The 24,378-nt window shown below is 49.2% G+C and overlaps 2 protein-coding genes across 5 annotated transcripts in view; one reads left to right on the top strand and one right to left on the bottom strand.

The window, feature by feature from the left end:
* The first annotated feature begins 2,696 nt into the window (after nucleotides 1-2,696).
* AGMAT (agmatinase) lies at nucleotides 2,697-12,900 on the top strand. 2 transcript variants are annotated; one of them, XM_044237224.1, is made up of 7 exons: nucleotides 2,698-3,029; nucleotides 4,552-4,754; nucleotides 7,815-7,863; nucleotides 9,340-9,535; nucleotides 10,236-10,415; nucleotides 11,802-11,886; nucleotides 12,650-12,900. In XM_044237224.1, the coding sequence occupies exons 1-7, from the start codon at nucleotides 2,758-2,760 to the stop codon at nucleotides 12,721-12,723; spliced, it is 1,059 nt and encodes a 352-aa protein (XP_044093159.1). In that variant the 5' UTR covers nucleotides 2,698-2,757; the 3' UTR covers nucleotides 12,724-12,900. The 2 variants fall into 2 exon arrangements, with proteins under 2 accessions (XP_044093160.1, XP_044093159.1); XM_044237225.1 differs by lacking the exons at nucleotides 11,802-11,886; nucleotides 12,650-12,900 and adding an exon at nucleotides 11,146-11,395 and having other exon boundaries at nucleotides 2,697-3,029.
* Nucleotides 12,901-16,398: 3,498 nt separating this feature from the next.
* Nucleotides 16,399-24,378, bottom strand: part of DNAJC16 (DnaJ heat shock protein family (Hsp40) member C16) — a 32,321-nt gene continuing 24,341 nt past the window's right edge. For all 3 annotated transcript variants that reach the window (XM_044237222.1, XM_044237221.1, XM_044237223.1), the window contains 8 exons: nucleotides 22,827-22,957; nucleotides 21,273-21,456; nucleotides 20,213-20,395; nucleotides 19,990-20,066; nucleotides 18,494-18,574; nucleotides 18,297-18,395; nucleotides 17,557-17,727; nucleotides 16,399-17,068 (listed from right to left, as the gene is read on the bottom strand). In XM_044237222.1, coding sequence (XP_044093157.1) covers nucleotides 16,669-17,068; nucleotides 17,557-17,727; nucleotides 18,297-18,395; nucleotides 18,494-18,574; nucleotides 19,990-20,066; nucleotides 20,213-20,395; nucleotides 21,273-21,456; nucleotides 22,827-22,957 — 1,326 coding nt within the window. In that variant the 3' untranslated portion in view covers nucleotides 16,399-16,668. The remainder of the gene's footprint in view (nucleotides 17,069-17,556; nucleotides 17,728-18,296; nucleotides 18,396-18,493; nucleotides 18,575-19,989; nucleotides 20,067-20,212; nucleotides 20,396-21,272; nucleotides 21,457-22,826; nucleotides 22,958-24,378) is intronic.

The following is a 24,378-nucleotide window of genomic DNA, read 5'->3' as shown; positions in this document are numbered from 1 at the left end:
TGCTTCCCAGACCGGATACCTCCGGGATTGTACACATGGGTGTGCCGGTTTCAATAATGTCAGTTATTGGAGTGACAGCTTCACTTAAAAATTTGGGGGGAGGAGGGACACCTGGGGGGCTCAGTGGGTTAAAAAACCTCTGCCTTCGGCTCAGGTCATGATCCCAGGGTCCTGGGATTGAGGCCTACATGGGGGAGGGTGTTCAATGCTCAGCAGGGAGCCTGCTTCCCCCCCCCCCCGCCCCGCCTGCCTCTCTGCCTACTTGTGATCTCTGTCTGTCAAATAAATAAATAAAAATCGTAAAAAAAAAAAAATTGGAGAAGGGAGCAAACCGGTAAACAAGATCAAATGTTTTTATACTAATATAAATGTGTGTTATGAAACAGAACGAAATGTCACAAATTTGCAAGTCAGGCATGAAACATCAAAGTGGCTGGGTGGGGAGCCACTTTTAGCTGTTGCCCCAAACCCACAGCGGTTTTCTCCTGTTATATGTCATTGAGATACATGGAGGGTGGAGCTAGGATTTAACTTTTTTTTCTGATCCCAATTCCTCTCCTTGTTCCCCAATGATAACAGTGAGAATTTTAAGTTTTAAGAGTTCCAGAGAGAGCAGTTTGAACCTGGGCTTCAGCAGAACATGGGGAAGGTGGAGGTGGGGGTCGTGGGAGAGAGAACCTTCCAGGCGAGGAGATGGTGGGAGCAAAGGACAGGAGGCAAGAAAGGGAGGGCTGTGTAAGGTGAACGATGGCTCAAGGGACAATCACACGCAAAGGTATGATGGGAAGCTGGATTAGAAATGTGGATTGGCTTCAGGAAGCATTATCGGTCTGATGGGAGAGTGGAGACACCAGGTGGAAAGCTAGAGGTGGGAGACTGGGGCCACAGCAACAGTAGAGACAGCGAGTGAGGGGCTTGCCTGCAGGAAACCACGAGGACTCACGAAAGGATGGGACAGAGAGCAGGATCAACAGAAGGAGGTGGAACTTTGCCTGCTGAGCCACAGGCCACCTGAGCTGCTGTCAGAGTATCTGGGTGGGGAGTTAGAAAATGGGCACCTGGGGATGGGGTGCCAGGGTGGCTCAGTCGTTAAGTGGCTGCCTTCAGCTCAGGTCATGATCCCAGGGTCCTGGGATTGAGCCCCGCATTGGGCTCCCTGCTCAGTGGGAAGCTTGCTTCTCCCTCTCCCTCTGCCTGCGCTTGTGTTTCCTCTCTCGCTGTCTGTCAAATAAATAAATAAATAAAATATTAAAAAAAAAAAAAAAAAGACAAAAAGAAGGCAACTGGAGCCTGTGGCTGGGATTTGGTCTGTGAATTACCTGTGTCCAGGTCAAAAATGTCACCTTGATATTGAAAGAGACTGAAGTCAGAGACGGAGCCATCCGGAGAGCAGGAGGGCACACCTGATGGGAGGTTTAAGGGAAGGACGAGTTCAGCCGTAGGGAAAGATGGCACCAGGTTGGTGTTATTATCACACAGTCCGGCACGCAGAAGACACTCAAATATTTGTGAAACGAATGAAAGAATAAACCAGGGGCAAGAAAATGATACATCCAGGACAAACCATACGAAAGAAATGGTGATAGAACCTGCCCCTAGGGCTGTTAAGGGATTGTTGCTTCTTTTTTTCCGGGAAAATACTCTTCAGGCTCTTTCAACACTGGCTTTTAGAAAACTTTGCCCCCAGCCTAGGTGGTGCGGGGTTTAAGGTGCAACTTTGGTATGAAGTTGGCAATTTAAAGCCAACTCAGGCCTTTTTCCATTCATCTCAGCTTCCAGAGATTGAAAATGTGTAGTTCCACCGCCTGGCTCACGTGACTTCATTATAAATCACTATTTCCTTTCCCTGGTGGTTTCTTCCCCTTTCCCCTTAGAAATAAAGAGGATTGTAGATTAGGGACTTCCTGGGCCGGGTGTGTGTGTGTGTGTGTGTGTGTCTCTAAGTGCAAGAAGATTTTTTTTTTTTTAAAGATTTTATTTATTTATTTGACAGAGATCACAAGTAGGCAGAGAGGCAGGCAGAGAGAGAAGAGGAAGCAGGCTCCCTGCCGAGCAGAGAGCCCAATGCGGGGGCTCGATCTCGATCCCAGGGCCCCTGGGATCATGACCTGAGCTGAAGGCAGAGGCTTTAACCCACTGAGCCACCCAGGCGCCCCACTCCAAGAAGATTATTTAGAAAGACTCCACTTCCTAAGAATCTTACCCAACATTCCTTAATAAATTATTAAAAAAAAAAATGCATTTCCAGGAGTGCTTGGTGGCTCAGTCCCTTAAGTCTCCTACTTTTGATTTCAGCTCAGGTCCTGTTACTTCTCAGGGTCGTGAGATCGATCCCCGCTAAGCGCTCCGGGCTCAATGCAGAGGCCACTTCTCTCTCCTTCTGTCCCTCCTCCCTCGTTGGCGCCCTCGCTCTTTCTAAAATAAATAAATCTTTTAAAAAGTGCATCGCCTATTTCTCCCCCCCCCTTTAAATCTTTTCACTTTTTTAAAAACATTACTCTGATAGGGACAAGCAGGGACCAAGGGCCAGTTTTGGGGTGGGGAGCACAGACACCGGGGCGGTGCCGTGGCCGGGAGTGGGGAGGCTGGGGCCTGGCTTTGTTTACCGAGCGAGCCAGAGGCCAGAGTCCAGAGAGGGGGCGGGGAGAGAGCGGCCCCTCGCCCGCCCAGTTCCCCAGGCCGCCGGCTCATCGAGCGCGCGCAGCTCGGCGCCGGCACAGCCCGCGGGCCTGGCGCTGTGCGGACCGGGCGGGAGGCATGCTTCGGTGGATTGCCTCCCGGGGCGCCCGGGGTCTGGGGGTCGGCGGGGGCGCGCATCCTGCCGTGGGGCTCTGCCACCCGGGCCGCAGCTCCAGCAGCCGGTCTTCCGATGCGCCCCGGAACCAGCCCCCCAGCTCCGAGTTCGTGGCCCGGACGGTGGGCGTCTGCTCCATGATGCGGCTGCCAGTGCAGGCCTCTCCCGAGGGGCTGGACGCCGCCTTCGTCGGGGTGCCGCTGGACATTGGGACCTCCAACCGGCCCGGGGCGAGGTGAGGTCCGAAGGATTAGGGGACAGGTGCCTGGACCGTCCGATGGCCACTGGGCGCGCAAAACAAAGGGACGGGCGCCTCCGCTCACCCAGGGTGGGGTTGGAAGCTGGTGCTGCCTCCCGAGGCTCCCAATCTCGTTGTTGGAAAGACCGTTGATTTCCCTCCTCCCGCGTCCAGCAATGGTGAGGGCTGGTCACGGGTGTCATCTGTTGGTGACCCGAGCCTTCTCCACACACTGATTCCTGAGCCTTGCTGGGTGGCTGTGGGGGCTGGGGGTTGGGGTTGGAGGGGAGGCAGGCGACATTATTTCTGAGAAGAGGGAAAACTGGATGCCCCTTCCCCAAACCTCTAGATGTCACCTGATCAAGAATTGCTCAAATACAAGGATTTTTTAAAAAAATACATTTGACTATTTAAAATTTTTTTTTCCATTTTATTATTTTAAAAGATTTTATTTATTTGACAGTGATCACAAGTAAGCAGAGAGACAGGCAGAGAGAGAGGGGGGAAGCAGGCTCTCTCCTGAGCAGGTAGCCGGATGCGGGGCTCGATCCCAGGACCTTGAGATCATGACCTGAGCGGAAGGCAGCGGCTTAACCCACTGAGCCACCCAGGCGCCCCTCATTTTATTATTTTTAATCTGTATACACAGTGTGTGGCTGGAATTTGAAACCTCGAGATCAAGAGTCCCACCCTCTACCTCCATCAATTGAGCCAGTCAGGGACCCCACAAGGCATTTTTTCTAAGATGGAAGCAGTGGAAGTAAAATCTGTTTTCCTAGTGAGTGAGCATCAGCTAATTTCTGCTCAGCTCGCCCCCTTACCGCGAACATGGATGCCGCCATTTATTAAATGTCTCCTAAATGCAAGGCCCTTTGCAGAGATGACCTTGCTCCATTCCTCCAACAACACAGTACGTGATTTTACAGATTAGGAAATTGAGGCTCATGGAGATTAAGAAATTATTTAATGTCATTTAGTAAATTGTTGATGGGTGGGTCCCTAAATTCGTGCCTTTGATGTCTTCAAGTATGCAGCCTGGGGGGCGCCTGAGTGGCTCAGTCCTTAAGCATTTATCTTAGGCTCAGGTCATGATCCCAGGGTCCTGAGATTGAGTCCCTCATCGGGCTCCCTGCTCAGCGGGAAGCCTGCTTTTCTCTCTCCCACTCCCTCTGCTTGTGTTCCCTCTCTTGGTGCTTCTCTCTGTCAAATAAATAAAATCTTAAAAAAAAGAAAAAATAAAAGAGTATATAGCCTGGATCAGTGGTTCTCAACCAGGGGTGATTTTGCCCCCAGGGGACATTTGGTAGTGTCTGGAGGCCTTTTTGGTTACCCTACTTGCTCCTGGCATCTAGTGGGTTACAGATCAGAGGAGATATCCTACAAGGATTGGTTGCCCCCCACTCACACCAAAGACTCATGCAGCCCCAGATGTCAGCAGTGTAGAGGTTAAGAAATCCTGGCGGAGGCAGGACCTCTGACCTTTCTGGGGTGGTTCACAGGGTGATTTTTCCTTCTCCAGATTTGGACCCCGGCGGATCCGGGAAGAATCAGTGATGCTTCGGACAGTCAACCCTAGCACGGGGGCCCTCCCCTTCCAGTCCCTCATGGTTGCAGACCTAGGCGATGTGAACGTCAATCTTTACAACCTTCAGGATAGCTGCCGTTTAATTCGAGAGGCCTATCAGAAAATTGTAACAGCTGGCTGTATTCCCCTGACCTTGGGTAATGGCGTCTGTGGGGACAAGTGCAGCTCTCTGGGCTGGGAGTTCATTCATCTCAGGCTTGGGTATAGCTACTCCTTCAGGGGAAGCCACTGTGAATATATGGAGACAGCTGGAAAGAGAATTTTTTTTGTTTTTTAATTTTCTTTTTTTTAAAGATTTTATTTATTTATTTGACAGACAGAGATCACAAGTAAGCAGAGAGGCAGGCAGAGAGAGAGGAGGAAGCAGGCTTGCTGCTGAGCAGAGAACCCGATGCGGGGCTCAATCCCAGGACCCTGGGATCATGACCTGAGCTGAAGGCAGAGGCTTTTAACCTACTGAGCCACCCAGGTGCCCCAGAAAGAGAATATTTTTGATTCATGTGTTTTAACCCCTGGGGAGAGGCCGTTTACATTTTTGGACTCATGGCCGACAGGGATGGACTAGGGTGAGGCAAGTGAGGCATTCACCTTGGGGGGTTGGCAAAAAGTCAATAATAGATATGATCGGCTTCGCCCTTTTGAGGCTCCAGTATGGTTCGGAATAGCACTGTTACTGATCCTGTCTTCTAAAAAATTTTTTTTTATTTTATTTTTTTTGAGATTTTCTTTTTTTTAATTTGACAGAGAGAGAGAGAGAGATCACAAGTAGGCAGAGAGGCAGGCAGAGAGAGGGGTGGGGGGAAGCAGGCTCCCTGCTGAGCAGAGAGCCTGATGTGGGGCTCGATCCCAGGACCCTGAGATCATGACCTGAGCCAAAGGCAGAGGCCTTAACCCACTGAGCCACTCAGGCGCCCCTTAAAAATTTAACATGGAGGGGCACCTGGGTGGCTCGGTCGGTTGGGCGTCCGACTCTCGGTTTCTGTTCAGGTCATGATGTCAGGGTCCTGGGACTGAGCCCCGTGTCTGGCTCTGGGCTCAGTGCAAAGTCTGCTTGTCCCTCTTCCTCTGCTCCTTCCCCTCTCCATCTGTGCTCTCTTTCAAATAAATAAATAAATCTAAAAAAAAAAATTCTTATCCTAGATTTTTTTTTGGCCTTGACCTTGATTTATAAAAATCAAAATAGCTCCATCAAAAAATTACATCAAAATAGCATTTATCTTAATGACTCAGTTTTTTGGTGTCCCTTAAATTTTGCATCCCAGCAAGTTCCTCTCCCCACCTCCGCTTTGTCCTCTCCACGATGCCAGGCCTCGGGAAGGCTCACAACAGAACCTCACTCAGCTGTAGCTTTTTTAACCATTTCAAGGACATGCTTTCCTTTTTCCTTTCTTTTTCTTTCTTCCTTTCTTTCTCTCTCTCTCTCTCTTTCCTTCTTTCTTTGAAAGAGAGGAGAGCACGATAGAGTGCGCACGCCCCTGCGCAGGGGTAGGGGTGCAAGGGGCAGAGGGGAACAAGAGAGACTCTTCGGTGGGCTCCACACTGAGCACAGATCCCACTCGGGGCTGATCTCACAGTCCTGAGATTGCAACCTGAGCTGAAATCAAGAGCGGGGGCCGACCCAACGGAGCCACCCCAGGCCCCTCTCAGGGACATACTTTTTTTTTTTTTTTTTTAAAGATTTTATTTATTTATTTGACACAGAGAGAGAGAGAGAGAGACAGTGAGAGAGGGACCACAAGCAGGGGGAGTGGGAGAGGAAGAAGCAGGCATCCCGCTGAGCAGGGAGCCTGATGCGGGGCTCGATCCCAGGACCCTGGGATCGCGACCTGAGCCGAAGGCAGACACTTAACGACTGAGCCACCCTGGCGCCCCTCTGGGACATACTTTTACTGACTTTATTTGAGAGAATGCTGCTAGGGGGTGTTTCTTTCTCATCAGGGTCTCTGTCAGCCTATAGAGCATCTTTCCCTCTGCTCCCACTTACGTTTCTTTCTCCTCCAGTTCACAAGTCGTTAAATGACACAGGCCTTTTTCTAAATCTCCAAATGTATTTTTGCCCAACGAGAGGGCTGAGCCTGCAGAACCTGGTGGTGCGGAGTGTGGTTTCTGGATGGCTCGGTTTGAAAATCTCAGCTCACCTCTCACGGGCTATTTATGCTTCATTTCCTCACTTGTAAAACGGGAATATAGCATTACCAGCATCTCCTCATTGTTTAGCACGAGGGGCGTATACTGAAAGTGGCTACGAGGTGTCCGGCATCGTGACTGGCGTATTTTAAGCTTCAATAAATGTTAGCTATTGTTGTTATTAGTGGTGGTCTACGGTGATGCTTTTCTAGGTCTGAGCTGTCCTGTACAGCAGCCACTAGCCACAGATGGTTATTCAAGTTACAGTTGATTATAATGAGATAAAATAGGAAATGTGGATCCTTCTGGCATGGTTTAGTGACCATCCTGTCCAGTGTCCAGTGCAGACGGAGAACATGGCCGTCACTGCAGAGTTCTATTGGACAGACCTGTTCCAGGCATCGTACCTGTATGCTTTCATCTGTTCCCTCTTTTATTCTATTCATTTATTTAAAAGATTTTATTTATTTGCCAGAGACACAGCGAGACAGGGAACACACGCAGGGGGAGTGGGAGAGGGAGAAGCAGGCTTCCCGCCAAGTAGGGAGCCCGATACGGGGCTCGATCCCAGGACGCTGGCATCACGACCTGAGCCGAAGGCAGATGCTTAACAACTGAACTGCCCAGGTGCCCCTTATTTTATTTTTTTAATCAATTAATTAATTAAATTTTAAAGATTTTGTTTGTTTATTTGACAGAGAGAGAGAGAGCATAAGTAAGCAGAGTGGCAGGCAGAGGGAGAGGAGGAAGCAGGCTCCCCGCTGAAAAGGGAGCCCAGCATGGGGCCCGATCCCAGGACCCTGGGATCATGAACGGAGCAGAAGGCAGACATCTAACGGACTGAGCCACCCAGGCTCTCTGTTTCCTCTTTGAAAGGACTATGTAATCCCAAACATCCACTGGCCATCTTCCCACCGCTGAATAAGATCTCACGTTAGCTGAGGTTATAGCTCGCTCTTTTGTCTAATCAAAAGAGTGGCACAACTGGACAATCGGGAGACTGCTGTCAGTAATGCATGGGCCTCTCCTCTTAACCCACGTTCCAGATGTTTTCTTCTTCCTTTTTGCAGGTGGAGATCACACAATCACGTATCCGATTCTGCAAGCGATGGCAAAAAAGTAAGTCCCGAGCGTCTGAGCGCGCACAAGGGTTTCGAGATTCAGGAGCTGGGGAAGGAGCAGTTTGCTGTGAGACGGTATCACGTGACCTCTGCTGGCTCAGGTTATTTGGGGTGTTGGGAAATTCCCGACTGAGTTGCTTCTGTGGATCAAAATGAAGGTCGAGCTCCCGGTGTCTCTGTCAGTCACCAGCTGGGGGCCAAGACAATTTATTATTATTATTATTTTTTTTTTAAGATTTTTTATTTATCTGACAGAGATCACAAGTAGGCAGAGAGGCAGGCAGAGAGAGAGGAGGAAGCAGGCTCCCCGCAGAGCAGAGAGCTCGATGTGGGGCTCAATCCCAGGACCCTGGGATCATGACCTGAGCTGAAGGCAGAGGCTTTAACCCACTGAGCCACCCAGGTGCCCCAAGACAATTTATTATTAACACTTGTGGCTACCCTTGCTCGCCCTAGATCTGCTCTGGTGCGCGTGCTCAGCGTGTGTCTCTGTCTTTGGAAGATGGGCCCCTCGTGAAATACACAAACCCTGTTAACTTCACTTTCTGTTTGGCTTCAAGGCCCAATACACAGGAGTATTGCTTTTTGAGGAGAGGCCCTGAGAGGGGCCCCTTCCCCAGAGAATGAGAAAATGGATTTTCCGGTCCTGCAGTTCTACCAGGGACGAACTAACTTGGGTTAATTAGTTTGAAAAAGAGGCAGAAGGGCCAAAGCGGCGCAGCTCCAGAATTCATACACGGGAAGGATATGTGGGTAGCATCTTCATCGGTGGTAGGCGGGTGCAAGTCTTTTCTGGAAGCTCTGCTTGCCTGGCATTGATTTAGGTTGTATGTTGCTTTCCGGTGGCTGGCGGGGCTGTTGGAAATGATGGAGAGAGGGTTGGGTTGAAGCTGCTTCTTGGTGCCAAGGTTGGAGAAAGGGTGGCTCTGAGGAGCTCTGCCAAGCTCCCCTGAGCCTCCATCCTTCATTCTTATCCGTCTGGGCCTCTGCGGCTCTAAGTGAAGAACATTCTGGGTGATAGGTAGGTAGTTGGTTGCAGCTAAAGCAGTGTACGTGTCTGTCTTCTGCCCGACTTCTCTGAGCTGATTATTCTTTTATTTATTTTTTTTAAAGATTTTATTTATTTATTTGACAGAGAGAGATCACAAGTAGGCAGAGAGGCAGGCAGAGAAAGAGGAGGAAGCAGGCTCCCTGCTGAGCAGGGAGCCCAATGTGGGACTCGATCCCAGGACCCTGAGATCATGACCCGAGTCGAAGGCAGCGGCTTAACCCACTGAGCCACCCAGGCGCCCCTGAGAGGATTATTCTGAGCCACTAAGTGATTTAAAGACAGGAACCAGCTGCAAGGCTGGTCATTGATGCCAGGTCGCCCGTGGCTAAGAAAGGTCAAGTGTGGAAGTGTGGGGAGCCTGGAGGGGGGCGGTGCTCGGGCCCCAGAAGGAGGCCTGGCCTCTGAGCTGCCCGTTGTCAGCAGGCATGGCCCCGTGGGGCTGCTGCACGTGGACGCTCACATGGACACGGCTGACACGGCCCTCGGAGAGAAGCTCTACCACGGGTCGCCCTTCCGCCGCTGCGTGGACGAGGGTCTCCTGGACTGCAAGCGCGTGGTGCAGATCGGCATCCGGGGCTCCGCCATGACCTTGGATCCTTTCAGATACAGCCGGAGCCAGGTGACAAAGCAAATGCCCCTGCCTCTGCCCCCAGCCTGCAGAGCGCATTGCTCTGTGGTGCCCATTTGGTGGTGGCTCTGGACGGCACAGGGGTTTTAATAACCCAGTTCAGAAAAGCAGGAAGGAAGGCCGAGTTTGCACCAAGAGGGGCGCGTGGGACGTGGAGGGGAGAGGATGTGAGTGCGTGAGGCACAGGGGCCTCTCACCGCCCGGGTGTGGAGGGAACAGACACGCCAACCTCGGCGCTGTGGCTGGCTTCAGAGAGAGCGGAGGAGGTCTGAACCCAAGGCCAGGGGCCATCTTTCTAGTTCTCATCCTCCCCCTACCCCTGGCCAGAGGTAAACACGAATGACAAGGGGCCAACAGGAAAGACCCAAGTTGCCTGCTTTTAGAGCGCGAAAGGGCCCTCTTCCTGGACAGAGCCCTTCAGGGGGTGCTAAGTTCCTCCCTCACTGAAGCCCTAGCCCAGCCTCTCTGTGATCCCATCTCCCCAGGTCAGCTGTGACTGACTTCCTGCTTCTTCAGGGCCGTCACTCCTCCCTTCCTCACCAGTACAGTGCGGATGGCAGTTCCCTCTTCGTGAAGACTGGGGGTCCGATGTCGTGTGTACAGAAGCGCTTAGCGTGGGGCTGGCGCATACAAAATGCTCAATAAACGACGCCATGCGGGAGGCTTGACGTCCTGCTCTTGACTTCCTCAGGGCTTCCGGGTGGTCCCGGCCGAAGACTGTTGGATGAAGTCCCTGGTTCCTCTGATGGGGGAGGTGAGGCAGCAGATGGGAGGCAAACCCATCTATATCAGCTTTGACATTGACAGTTTGGACCCTGCCTATGCCCCGGGGACAGGCACCCCTGAGATTGCCGGTCTCACGCCGAGTCAGGTAAGCAGCTTCCACCAGGGACAGTGTCTGGGGGGCAGGGTTCTTAACTCCCCACTTCCCTGGGACTTGCGGTGGGTGAGTCTTCGGGGTCAGGACAGGATTTTAAAAGCTGAGGGGTTAGACCTTTGTTCTCAGGGCTGCTCGAAGGTTGGACCCTCTTGTTGAGTGAGGAGTGGACCGACTTTGGGAAGGGCCCTCCTTTCCTCTCTGGGATTGGATAGTCTGTTCCTTGAGCCTTCTGCCTCTGATCCACGTATGGTTGGCTCAGGGGGACATATGCCAGTATCCCCGCTTAAAAATGCTAAGTTTCTCTTTCTGGGGTTCCATTTAAAAAGTGCTCACGGTGGGATTAACCGCCGACCGTGGATGTTCAGACGTTTTAGAAACACTCAAATAAAGCTCTGACCATGGGCTGAGTGTCAGGAAACGGAGGCAGAATCGGAGTGTGGTTTTAATTAGGAGGTGAGCTCCAGGAGGATTGGGCTCTTGCTGCATGTGCTCCCCTGTCCTTGGAGTCTAGAACGGTGCCTGACATCAAGAGGAGGCACTCATAGATATCTGGGCACCCGAGGGAAGACCGCTCACACCTGAGCCGTGACCTTATCTCCTCTAAGAAAGGGGGGCCTGTGGGCAACTACCTCTCAACGCCATTCTCCAACAGTTCCCCTCAGAGATTTCTAAAACACAACCCTCATTCCTTAGCTTCTCATTCTGGGCTTTTCACCGGCAGAATGGAAACTCTTTTAGACAAAGTGACCTCTTCCCACCATTGCCCTCACTTATCCTGTCTGCTGGCCACATCTAACTACTGGTATTTCTTTCCATCTCCGTGTCTTTGCATGTGTCTTTCAGTCTAGGCCGCACGGCTCCTACCTAGCTGCTTGGCCAATTCCTTGCGCTAAGTGCTTCCACTGCTGGGGATGCCTTACCCCAGCTCTTGGGGCTGTTTCGTGTTACACTTTCCTATGCTTGCTTTTTTTTTTTTTTTAACGATTTAATTTTTTAAAGTAATCTCTATGCCTAATATGGGGCTCAAACTCTCAACCCCAAGATCAAGGGTTGCACGCTCTACTGACTCAGCCTGCCAGGGGTCCCTACGCCTGGCTTTTCTTGAAGCCTTTAATGCATGACATTGAAGTGATTGGTCTGCTTGTGTGTATTCTGTCCCACAGTGGACCCCTTGGGAGCGGGGGCTGTGTCTTGGCCATTTGTGTCTCCGTGATGCCCACCAGTGTGCCTGGCCGTCGATAGATGCTTATTGTGAGAAGGAGATAGTTCCAAGTCAAAGGGTGGGCGTGCGTTGGGAGACAGGCACTGGGGCCTCTGTGGTTGCTTTTCGTTGTGAGTGGTTACTGCTGTGGACAACTCAGGCTTGGTCTTGGACAGGCGCTGGAGATCATCCGGGGTTGTCAAGGCCTGAACGTGGTGGGTTGTGATCTTGTGGAAGTTTCACCGCCCTATGATCCTTTTGGTGAGTAAGCAAGAATGCTGTGATCTGTAGGCAGCTGCTGCTTTACATGATATTAATGTACTTGATAAGTAGGAGATGGACGGGCCCTTTTGTGTAATTCGGGAACCTGCTGAGTATGTTTTGCAGCGAAGAAAATAAACCTATTACTGCACACCTTACAAACACGAGCTAATTAACAAAACCCCTGGGAGGTGGCTATTACTGGCCCGGACAGCAGAAGAGAAAGAAACTAGCTGGTGGTTTATTAATCGGGTGGCACTGTTCTACCTTTCTTTGATAGTTCATTGAGAAGCGAATTGTCAAGGCATAAGTAATATTTATTAATATTAAAGAAGTGGGAGGTTGCGTGGCTTAGGAGAGAAATTCAAAGCAGATGCCATCCCAATAATTTCGACTTAGAGAAGCTTCCAGACTTAGGCCTGTTAGCCTCATAGGGTAGGTGATAAATACAACAGACACCATTATTACAGGTTTTCCTTTGGCGGCCGGGTGGGGTGGGGGCTGGAGGGAGGCAGTGGCGGGATTCTGTTCTCAGGGTGAACAACGAACCGTGTACATTTCAGAAGGCTCTTTCTGAATGATGCTTGATGGAGCTGGGTACCAGGGGAAGCGTGTCCACAGGGTGGCTGGCCAGCCCGGAGAAGAGCGTCGAAGAGGGGGCGAATCCGGAAAGGCAGCGCAAAGGGCAAAGGGTTGAGTACCGAGAGGCTCGGCCGTGGGAGTGGCCTGCCTCGTGTTCACCTTCAGTTCTGTCTCTTTGTAGGCAACACGGCCCTGGTGGCGGCTAACCTGCTCTTTGAGATGCTGTGTGCTCTCCCCAAAGTGACGGTCGTCTGAACCTTGTGCTCCTCAAGATACAACGGTTGTGCTGATGACAGTTCTTAAGAATTTATGCGCAAGGGATCTGAGTACTGGAGAGTCCGTACCACTAGAACTTTGTCCCTGGGGTGCCTGGGCGGTTCAGTGGGTTAAAGCCGCTCCTTTGGCTGGAGTCATGGTCTCAGGGTCCTGGGATCAAGTCCCACATCGGGCTCCTGCTCGGTGGGGAGTCTGCTTCCCCACCCCCTTCCTGCCTCTCTGCCTACTTGTGATCTTTGTCTGTCAAATAAATAAATAAAAATCTTAAAAAAAAAAACCAAACAACTTTGTCCCTGGAGGCTATAAAATCAGGGCATTCAGTAGAGGCTTCATCCGACAGCTACTATTTCTGTGGAGTTTGAACAACTAAAACTAGAGAAGCACTGTACTGTTTTGATGAAAGATGTTGGAGGATTAAGGGGAAAAGGGAGCCAAGGAGCCTCTGGTTCAAGATGATCTAAAAATTGCATAAATGAAATAAAAAATGCCCTATGACAGAATACTGTACACAACCCCGTATTTCTCCAGTTTCTTCCCTTACATGGTGGCTCCTCCTGAGGGACTCAGGGCTGTATCTGGGTTTTAGGACCACCGTGAACATAAACAAGAAGTTTGAATGAAAGTAACATGCAGATCCTAATAAAGAAACTTCCTGCTCAAAAGCCCACAGGATGCATGGAATGTCTTTTCAGCCAGACATCGGGTGGCTTCCAGAGAGCCCTTGGGAACATTTCCTTAATTCTCTCCCTGCCTCAGTTTTGCATTATCTACTCTTGGAGCTGATGCGCCGTGACAGTAACTCCCGAAATTGGCCGTGAAGATTCATGCGTGGGTTGAGTTACGTGCAAATTCGGTTTGCATCGCTAAGGTGTCCGCAAGCAGATCATCGTCTCCCAATGCAAGAGCGGCACGTAATCATCACACATTAAAATAGTTTATTTCTGTTTTCCAGTCTGTAATATTCTCAAAACAAAAATAACATCAGCTTCAGTGCCTGTTCACAATACAAAACAAAAACAACATAAAAAAAGACACCATTTGCCAAATAAGTTATTTGTTCCTAAGAGTATCAAAAGTGCAAAATATTCACCTTGTTTTCAGATCGGTTTCTAAAGTTCCATCCTTCTCCTTGACAAACGGAACAGACAGATTCAGCAGCTGCCACACTGCATTTGTTTTCAAGGGGTAAGGGCAGGCATTTGGATGAGAGCGGTATTTCATCTGCAAAGATACTCTGCATCAGCTTTTAAAGAATTTTGCTTAGGAAAAACGTTTGACTGTTTGCTTCTGATCTCTTTTTCCCAAACAGAGTAAATCACTTAAAAAAATTAGTATTTCATTTCTTTTTAAATCAGGAAAGCGTTCATGTATGGACTGAGGAGGAAATCAACCTATTGATTTGAAAACTACGACCAAATGTTCATGGTCGGTAAGTGATAGCAAAGAGAGAGAGAGAAACCGAGGTGCCCAGCAGAAGTCAGGGCAGTCCTGTTCACTGACTCCGAGCTGACAATCTCTTACACAAATTATACCACCTGCACCTGAATGATTAAAAAAAAATTGTTAAGTAGGTGTATAGTCTACAAAGACTTGTTTTAGGTCAGTTTTCACCCCCAGCTGCCAAACATGATACATAGGTTTTATCAACCAGAAAAGCCGACTTCTAAAAATAAAACAATGTTGTCGGTCTCAAGATATTCAAAGACCAAGAAATGAACTTAAAACCAAAATTACGTCTGTGTGATTACACACGAGAGGAGGAGAAACGGTGGCATTGGCGGAGCGTGACAATGGCTCATACATTTGACACAGACGTGAACAAATTCATGGAAACGTTTGTGAGGAAAGGCCTGGGTGGTCAAGGGCAGAGTTCACTTTAAAGTCGAACCTTCCTAGCATCCTCTCAGGGGGACGTTATCTTCCAACCCCAAACAGACCTGTGAGATCATTTTTGGACTGAAAAATTCACCGGGAATGTTTTTAATCCTCTCTATTCTCACTTTCCTTTCTTCATACAAATGGAGGGTGCAGCTTTCTGTCTAAAGGTGCTTTTTATTTTAATGAGAAACATTTTTAAAAGGAACAAATCTGGGGAGGTTTTGGTTTTCAGAAATTAAGGTCATGGATTCCTCCCATTGGTACCAGAAATTAAAAACCCACCACTGAACCAGAACACAATTCACACCGGCGACTTGGCCATAAAAGACCCAGAAAATAAATTTTGAGGCTGGTGCATCAAGGAACCAAATGAATCCCTTAATCACGCCTGCCTGGGCCAGGTGCCAGGAGACACAGCGACCAGAGTAAGCATCTGATTTTTAGAGGATCATGTGGGGGGGGGGGGAAGCCTGGCAGTGATTTTTTTTCTTTTTCTTTTTTTTTAAATAAAGCTATAGACTCCATGGAAACGACAGGAATTCCTGGGCTTCAATAATTTATTACTTGCTACTGTAGCTCAGTGTTCGAATTATTCAGGATCCAAATGGCTTAGTTTAAATTAGCATTGATGATTAAAGAAATACTAACTGAGTCAACATCCCATCACTGATTCTGAGACTTCGCTTGACAAAAGGGCAATTTGCTTTGACGTCTGATCTGGTCGCTCTCTAAGGCTGTTCAAACTCCACTGGTGGTTTTGGCACCCCCCCGCCCATGCAAACTCTCTAACTGGCGGGTGTGGTCCACTGCACACTGGGGCTCTGGAAGCCGGGGTGCTGGCAGGAGGGCGCACCCTGTTACTGGTGAAGCAGTTGTGAGTTAAGAGTGAAAGCAACTGAGCAACCACAATATAGGCCAGAAGCTCAAAGGAAGCCTTTTGCCAAAAAGGATTCTAGAACAAGTCTTTGCTGACTTGTCACAAAAGAGGGCTCAAAGTTACAGGACTTTTGGGGGTAAAAGTGTTCAAAATACATTGTTGAGAAATCTTTAAGTTCCTTGATACAAAGACATGTCTGGTATTTTACTAAAGAGACACCCCCGGAGGGAAGAGGTTCCTGGAGCCTGACGCCTGTGAGGCGGGCATAAGGTAGGTGTCTTGAGTTGAACATCTACTGGCTTATAGCAGCTTATCTCTATGTCCAGAGAACGAGACTACAAATTATGGCTCCTAAGATTCATACCCTAAAACTGACAGAGGCAGAAAGGCTTGTGAGACAGACACGTAAATGGCTCAAAGTCATTACAGTACTTCTTGCCGTGAGGATCCCTCCCTGGCTACGCTGAGCGCCAGGGAGGCGGCCGATGAGGACACCCCAAGGGGTCACTTCTGTCACTGCTCAGCCCTCCCTTCTCCTGTCTCGGGAAGAAAACCAAACTCACATGCAGGACCCCCAATTGCCCCTAGCCTTGTAAAACCATGGCTGACAAGCTGCTGCAGGGGGATACCTGCACTTTTAGCCACTGACTACCGGAAAAAGGACCAAATGTGAGATTGCTTGGAACCAGGCCTCTTTCAGGATGCAGGGCCTAGAAGCTGCTGTGTGGGCTGTCGGTCCCACCGATACCAGCATGCGCCGGGGCGGAAGCACAGCGGGGGTGGGGGGGGGTAGGGGACCCGACCAGCGCTCCAGGCTCGAGGGGTTCCAACAGGCCCTGCTGCTGCCTGGAGCCCTGTGCTTCTCCCCCAGCAGAGACAGGGCACGGATGACAAAGGAAGAGGGGATGAGCAGTCTACTTTAAATAGTGCGGCATTCAAATGAAGGGGAAAAAAACCCAAAGCAAAGTATTTTGATCTAGGGAATTCAACTTGAGGTGTTTTTCACTCCTAGGTTAGAACAGGGCAAAGGAAAGATTCTTCTAGCCATTGTTCCGGAAGAATAATCTAGAATCTATTCTCTGTCCGTGGTGATAGGTGGAGTCCTGAAAAGACCTGTTCCCAAGGGCCTATGAAAAAGCCCGAAGAGTTAAAGTCTCTCTTGAGCTCCCTCAGTCTAGCTCAGGCCATGATGGGATATAAAACCTCTGTAAGGAGCCTTCAAGCAGGCGCTCCATCCATAAGGACAACTTGCTCAATTTCCCTTTGATGGGCCTGGGTCCAAGGCCACAGGAAGATTTCCCTCGAGATTCGCCCAGGTGGAGGGAAGAGTCAAGGTCGCTGCAGGACCCCATGGCCTCCTCCTCTTCCACTGCTTTCTGGGGCTTGAAGAGGCAGAAGTACTTCTTGTGGCCGTTCAGAGCCAGCACGTAACCCGTGTAGTCGCGTTCCATGAAATGCTTGTCGTACTGGTTGGGGATCGGGGCTGCGTCCTGGGCAAACTCGAGCAAGTACTCCAGCCACTCTCTGTGTTTATCCAGACTCAGGAAGGAGAAGTGCAGGCAGCTGCTCCTGGTGGAAGGACAGAGCACGTTGAGTGCACAGCCCGGCACCCTGAACCGCGGGGAACACAAAGATCTTTTCAGATCTCAAATACTGGGAGGGACGCTGTGTGTTGGACGGAGCCCCAATTCGGGAAGAATGGAGGACTCCTGTGGGACGGGAGGGGTTCTGCGCCGGCTGTCAGAGTCCGCTCCGGGCCCCGTGCTGGGTGCCACCGCATGACTCTCAGTGCCTGGCTTCAGGAAAACACACGAGAGCTAGAGGACAGAGTTCCCTGAAATGCTCAGGGAAGAAATCAACCTCCTTTGTTCGGAAGCACCAGGACAGAAGTTGAGGGGAGAAAGGACCCCTCGCGATGGCTTAGGTTTCTGGGCTCGAAAGGTCACAGCTGACATCTCATCGCATACATGAAGCCCCTCATGGTCAAAGAGGAAAGGACGACCTTCTCCTCGGTCCCCTCCTTCCCCTGCCTCTCCCTCCTTCCCACAAGCGCTTACCCAGTGAACGTGTAGACCTCCAAAGCGAATTTCTGCAGGAGGCTGGTCTTGGTGGAATTAGACAGGATGAGGACCACGTTCATGTGGCCTGGCCTCAGGAGGACCAGGTTACTGGTGTAGGTTACATCCGTGAGCTCAGTTACCTCCACGAAGCCTTTTTTAGGAATCTTGCTGTGGAGAAATAGCGAGGAATTAAGACGGTCTCAGGACAGGGGAATGCCATTACTTTGAAAAGAAACAAGAGGAAGAAAACGCTACGTTCCAACCAGACTAGGGATGTCATTTAATGTTCTGGAGCCTGACACGTTGGCAGGATGGGGACGGTCCCCGCTTGGTGGTGCTGGGCCTACAGAGGGCCGTTCAGATGCTGCGGTGCAGCTGGCGGAGAAGTGGCTTTAGGACAGGGTGAAGGGGAGCCGCATGGTTACAGTGACACAGGCTTCTCTGCTTCTGGGTCATCTAGCAACTCGGACCTGCTTTGCTTCCTGTCCCCATTATCATGTTTGAGACTGAGGGCCTGGAGGCACGGAGGAGCATGGAAGTAGGTCCTGTGTCTAAAGGCCTCGGGGGTTTCAGTAAACACTACCCAGCAGCTGACTCTTCCCTAAATTCCCATCTCACACACGAGGGGGGACCCAGAGAGCCGACAGACACTAGGTACTCGAGCACCGCGCTCTCCGACTGCAGCCTGTGGCTCTCCTGCCTGGCAGGGGTGGGTCTGGTGTCCTGTTCAGAGAAACCTGCTGTTTTCTTTGGTGAAGCTTGGCTCGGTCTTCCCGGCCTTCTCGTGGACCTCCTCTTTGTCTGGAGGGTTGGATTCTCGCTCATCGTTTGAGTCACTAAAGTAAGAAACAAGGAGTTTTAGGAAAGAAACACAACCCCGAGGTTTGGGGCTCACCCTTGAGAAATCGGGCTGGGAAGCCCCGGAGCCACTTACCTGAAAGCCTGAACGATGACGGTGCCGAAGAGGATGAAGAGGGCAGAGAAGACCAGGGACAGGAGAGGCATCATTTCCCGCCTGAAACGGAGTTAACAAACTCTGGTCAGCCCCAGATGGGCTGCGGAGCTCTGCCCATGAATGATACTGGGTTTCTTTTCCGTGGCTCAGGCAAAACAACAACAAAAAAACCCCAAACCAAAAGGCTTTCATATCAATAAACACGTTATGGTTTCATACAAGTAAGGTTTTTTTTTTGGGGGGGGGGGGTGAGCATGGGGGTGGGGAAAACAGGATTTTCCCTCACTGTTTTAATTCAGATTGTTTATTCTAAGAGTCTGATTATCTTGTCTCAATAGAATAAGGTGTGTGCTTGGTAAGTTCCACAGAAGGAAGTGACAGGATTTATGCTGTGAACGTGGAAGAACATTCTGATATCAAGGGTGGTGACTAGAAAGTCTGTGGAAATGTTTCCCTTACTTTGATTATTATTATTTTTCCCCCGGCTGGAATAATTCAGCCGTGGCCCAGAGGGGTGGAGGAGGAAGAAAATGTTGACCTTTCACGACGTTCCCTAGGACTGGTGCTCTAAAATTTTATTCACCCACAAGGACTCCTCAAAGGCCTGCCATTTTTCAGGAGCTGTGCCAGGTGCCAGGAATCACAAACATGAACGAGATGCGGTTCTGCCCTTCAGGAGCTCCCGGTATTATTGGTGGTCGGGGGGGAGTGGGAGAGCCCTTCCTTCTCTGGTTAACTCACTGACTGGCTTGTACATCTCTACACAGGCCTCCACGTGTGTTGGGCCCTGGGCTGGGCACCAGGGGTGCACCGATGTAGAGGACAGGCCCAGTGGTTAAGGGGCAATCAGCAAACACACACAAAAAATAAGAGGGGGCAATCAGCAAATACGTATCCCTCTGCTTGCTGCTCTCTGTCAAATGAATAAATGAAATCTTTATTTATCTTTTTTTTTTTTTAAGATTTTATTTATTTAACAGACAGATCACAAGTAGGCAGAGAGGGAGACAGAGAGAGAGAAGAGGAAGCAGGCTCCCTGCTGAGCAGGGAGCCCGATGCGGGGCTCGATCCCAGGACTCTGGGATCATGACCTGAGCCAAAGGCAGAGGCTTTAGCCCACTGAGCCACCCAGGAGCCCCAAAATCTTTATTTATCTTTAAAAAGACTTTATTTTAGTTTGACAGAGAGAGAGCACACTATCAAGGGGAGTGGGAGCCAGATACGGGACTCAATCCCAGGACTCTGGGATCATGATGAGAGCCGAAGGCAGAGGCTTAATAACTGAGCCCCCCGGGTGCCCCAATAAATAAAATCTTAAAAAAAAAAAAGATAAAGGGAACAGTCGTTGAAAACATGTAAACATTCTTCCACTTGCCTGTATTGAGTATACACTGGAATCAAAGAAAGATTCAAGAGAAAAACAGTGGTTCTGCTATCGATGGAGAAAAAGAAATTTCATCTAGCAATACTCCTACCAGTTGTTGTGAAATATGCTGTCCCAGCAGTCTGAGATGTAGTCAGAAGCAGCGTAGACCCACCGGAGGAGAAAGATCTAGGGACAGAGACGATGTGGGATGGTGAGGACTGAGCCCCCGAGCCTGGGGCAGAGAGGTCCTCGCCCAACACAGTGTGGGGCCTGCCTCTGCTCTGGCTCTGGGAGCCCTGCCCGGCGCCCCCTCTCCTGGGCTACATGCTTACAGGCGCAAGTTCGTCCGTCAGGTCCGGGAGTACAGCTTCCGAGGACAGCAGAGCCGGGTCTCTGCGCAGCTGGTCGAGGTAGCCCAAAAGTGTGAACTTATCGCTCTCACTCCCTGTCCAGGGAGCCTCCAGCGTTGTATACACCACCCTTCCTCCCGTGGTGCGCCTCTCCAAGATAGACACCTAGGGGAAAAGGCCGGAAACTTGTAAAAAAATTACAAGTCTTCAAGTTTGCTTGCTTTTTTTTTTTCTCAAGGAGGATGGTAAAAAGGATCCAGTGAAGGCAGCGATAAGCTCGAACAGGAATATGGATGGGTGTAAAGTACGTGCACGAGATTTAAGTTCTTTCTGACAAAGGACACCATGTTTATGGTGACTTTCCAAAGTTTCTGCTGAAAGTTAAAGCTCTTTCTTGTGAGTAGACTTTTTCCTGTAACTTCTGACTTAAAAGTGTAATAAGGAACTTTGAGTTTTTTAGAACGATTTTCCATTATTACCAAAACGATGACAAAGACAGGGAAGAATTTAATGCTTCTGTAGAGTGATGACAAAGGAGGGGAAGGGAAGAGAGATCAATTAAAATGAAGTGAGAGAGGCAGAAGGAGGGAGATTTTACTGCCTAAGGAAGCGTAAGGAAGATTTTACAAACTAGGTATTCTATTTTTTTTTTTCCAAGTAGTGGATGTGGACCCCAACACAGGGCTCAAGACCCCGAGATCAAGAGTTGGACACTTAACCAACTGAGATACCCAGGTGTCCCTTACAAACTAGGTATTCTAAGACTACACCTGTCATGGGGAAAAAAATTGTTGAAAAGAACTGACTGCTCTTGAACCTTTACTCATAAGAAAGACGTTTTCTGGGAAGATCTAATGCTGAAAATCTAGGAGGTGAAATCACTAGGGTAAAAGATTGTTTCAAGAGTAGGCTTTCAAAACAGGTTCAGAGGTTTCTGGATTTCTTGCAATCTGTATTCAAAACTGTCAAAGAAGGGAGAAACAGAGGTCAGGTGCCACAAGTGTGTCAAGAGCTCGGACTAAGAAGAGAATCCATGACTCACCGCTGATTTTCCTTGAAACATATCACTGTCTGGTAGTAAGGTGTTGGCAAACTCCTGCTGCCGATTGCTGTAGACGTGCACGAATCTCACTGTGTCTTGTGTGTTTGCCAAGGCAAAGGACAGGAAAGCCTCAAAGGGTTTACTCAGCTTGGTAGCCTCGGGGGTCAGTAAAACCACACAGTACCTGCACAACGACAGAAGAGAAGACTTTATAATCCATCTCCAAGGCTGAGGCTAGAACAAGAGAAGGTGAAGAAGAGGCTCGCTCGTTTTACAGAAGCGAATACATTTTACTAATGGAAGCTGTACGTCAGAAGTCTCTAATGAGAGACGATTTCCAAGTCATCAGTGACCTGCTTCTCTTCTAGACTGGTGACAGCTTCCCCAAACCAAACGTTATCACACTTGGGAATTTCTTTTGTGGCAAAGTCCTCTGAATCCTTCCAGAAGCTGGCTGTTCAAGTGTCTCCACAACAGGCAGAGCTGGTCAGATCTGTCTTGGGCCATTAGCCGGATTGCACAGGAACACGTCACCTCTCAGAGGTGAGCAAAGACCCGAACGGGCTGAACCATATGGTGAAAAAGGGGTCAGGGCATTCCAGGCAGAGAGAACCTCAAGTGCAAAGACCCGTGGATGGGGAGAGACTGGACCCAGCACAAAGTTCCAGGAAGATCACTGGCTGCTGTGTGGAGAACTGCCTGGACGGCACAAGAAGGGGAGAGAACGGAACGGAAGCAGAGCCTGGCTCAGAGGCTAGCCTGGGGGTCTCCAGAGGTGGCTGTGGTAAAAAAGGTGAGAAGTGAATGGATCTGGGATAGTTTCTGAAAGCCGCGTACACAATCTTTGAGTCCATGAAATTCTTCTTTATATCGAATTCAAGTCTTTCTTCTCCCTTAGTCTTATAAAGGAATCAGAAATATCTGGAAACAGAGGGAAGTTTCCCCATTTTAAACAATATTGGCGTTGTATTTTCAAATACGATGACTAGAATGTTTTCCCTCCTTCCATACTAGACACGTTGCACGATGAAAAAGTCCTACATTTAAAGCCACTGACTGATTAATCTGAAAGGGGTCTAATAAATATTTCCTTTGTGTTTCTAGACTTTTTAGATACTCTGTATGAATAAGTATGGCTCAGCCTTCCCATTCCCAGCTCATTCTCTCAACATTTCCTCAGTGTCCTACATTTCCCGAAAGTTAGTGTTTTCCCAGCCTCCTACCCTAGGCCTCCCAAGGCGCGCTCTGCATGGAACCTTCTACTAGAAACAGCGACATGTTCATATCCAGACTTCTTCAGAGGGACCCAGGCTCTCCCTGACAGCTGGCAAAAGTCTACTCACCCTTCTGGCCTTAGCTAAAGGGTTATGAATGAGGGAGATCTTCTCTGATGCCCCCTGGGGCCTGGCTGGCACCCTGGATACTGTATACCCCACTACTAACATAAAGAGTTAAGTTCTGACATCACAGGCAGAGGTTTAATTGCCCGGTAGAGAAGTGTGACATGTCCCCTCTCCTGCGGCGACAAACAGAGGCAGAGCCTGGCATCCTTACTTCCTCTGTCGGTGAGACCGCTTCACGGGGCAGAGCTCATGGAAGAACTTCTGGCTGGTGAGCCTGGCTGCCAGCAGATACTTGTTTTGGGTGATGAAGTCGTCGATGACCTGTTTCTTCATACCTCGGGCCTGCAGAAAAACCAAGAAACAGTTGATTTTTATAACCTTTTCGCACTGCAAATGGGCTTTACTCAAAGTTTAAAAAAAATGTGGCGGACCCATGGTACTCTAATAGCGGTGTATGGTGACAGATGGTAGCCACACTCGGGGTGAGCACAGCATACAGAGAAGCTGAATCACTTTCTTGTATACGTGAAACTAATGTCACACTGTATGTAAACTATACTCAAGGAAAAACATTATTAAAAAAAAAAAAAAGAACTGGAAAAAGAACTGACCTGGGCTAAATTATACATCAAACAAGACAGAGCTGTGTGAGTAAATAAACATTGGTTTATTTATTTCAACAGTTCAGGGCTGGAAACAACGACAGAGCTATTTCAGGTCAAAGGAAAACCAAGTGCACTTTCCAATGAAGTATTTTTGTATATGGTTATATGCTGGCAGATTTAAAGAGCACCCCCCCCCCCTTTTTTTTAATTTGACAGAGAACACAAGTTCTGCTGCTTCCCCACCAAGCAGAGAGCCCGACGCGGGGCTCGATCCCAGGACCCTGAGATCATGACCTGAGCTGAAGGCAGAGGCTTTAACCCACTGAGCCACCCAGGCGCCCCTTTTAAAAAGATTTTTAAATAGGCTCCACACTCAGTGTTTGGACTCATAGCCCTGAGACTCAGAGTCACACTCTACCAACTCAGCCAGCCACGTGCCCCTAACAGGTCATTCTGAATTCCAGGCAAACTGATTTCGCTTTAAGATGGAGAACAAACTGAACAATTAAAAATAAACTCCAAAGTGACTAAGTATAAAAGGCAGACTATAAAACTATATCATGGCCACTTTGTTATCACTAATTTTTGTGCATTTTGGAGGATTGAAATTATACATCCAGCAGGTTGTCTGACCACAACCTAGAAATCCATATAAAATGTCAACAAGAATATCTATCTCTACATGTTAAGGAACACACTCAAATCACCTACTTATCTAAGAAGAGCCTACCAGATATTAGGAAAATACTCTGAATTTTTTAAAAAAGTATTTATTTATTTATTTGAGAGAGAGAGGGAGAGAAACAGAATGAGTGGGAGGGGCAGAAAGAGAGGGAGAGAGACTCTCAAGCAGATTCCCCATTGAGTGTGGAGCCCGATGCCGGCCTCAATCTCATGACCCTGAGATCATGAGCTGAGCCAAAACCAAGAGTCGGACACTTAACCAACTGTGCCACCCAGATGCCCCGTGAATCTGAATGACTCAGGAAAGTACTGTTTATAAACCCTGGGGTGCAGATAAAGCCATACTTAGAGGGTAACGTTACAATGAATAAAACAGAAAAGAAATTAATGACCTAGATGCCCAATCAAGAAGTTAAAAAAAAAAAAACAGCAAAAAATATGAAAGGGGAAAGAAGGACATAATAAAGATAAAAA

Source organism: Neovison vison, chromosome 2, assembly GCF_020171115.1.
Source record: "Neovison vison isolate M4711 chromosome 2, ASM_NN_V1, whole genome shotgun sequence".
In the NCBI taxonomy this organism is placed as follows: domain Eukaryota; kingdom Metazoa; phylum Chordata; class Mammalia; order Carnivora; family Mustelidae; genus Neogale; species Neogale vison.
This window is presented reverse-complemented; position numbering and strand designations above follow the sequence as displayed.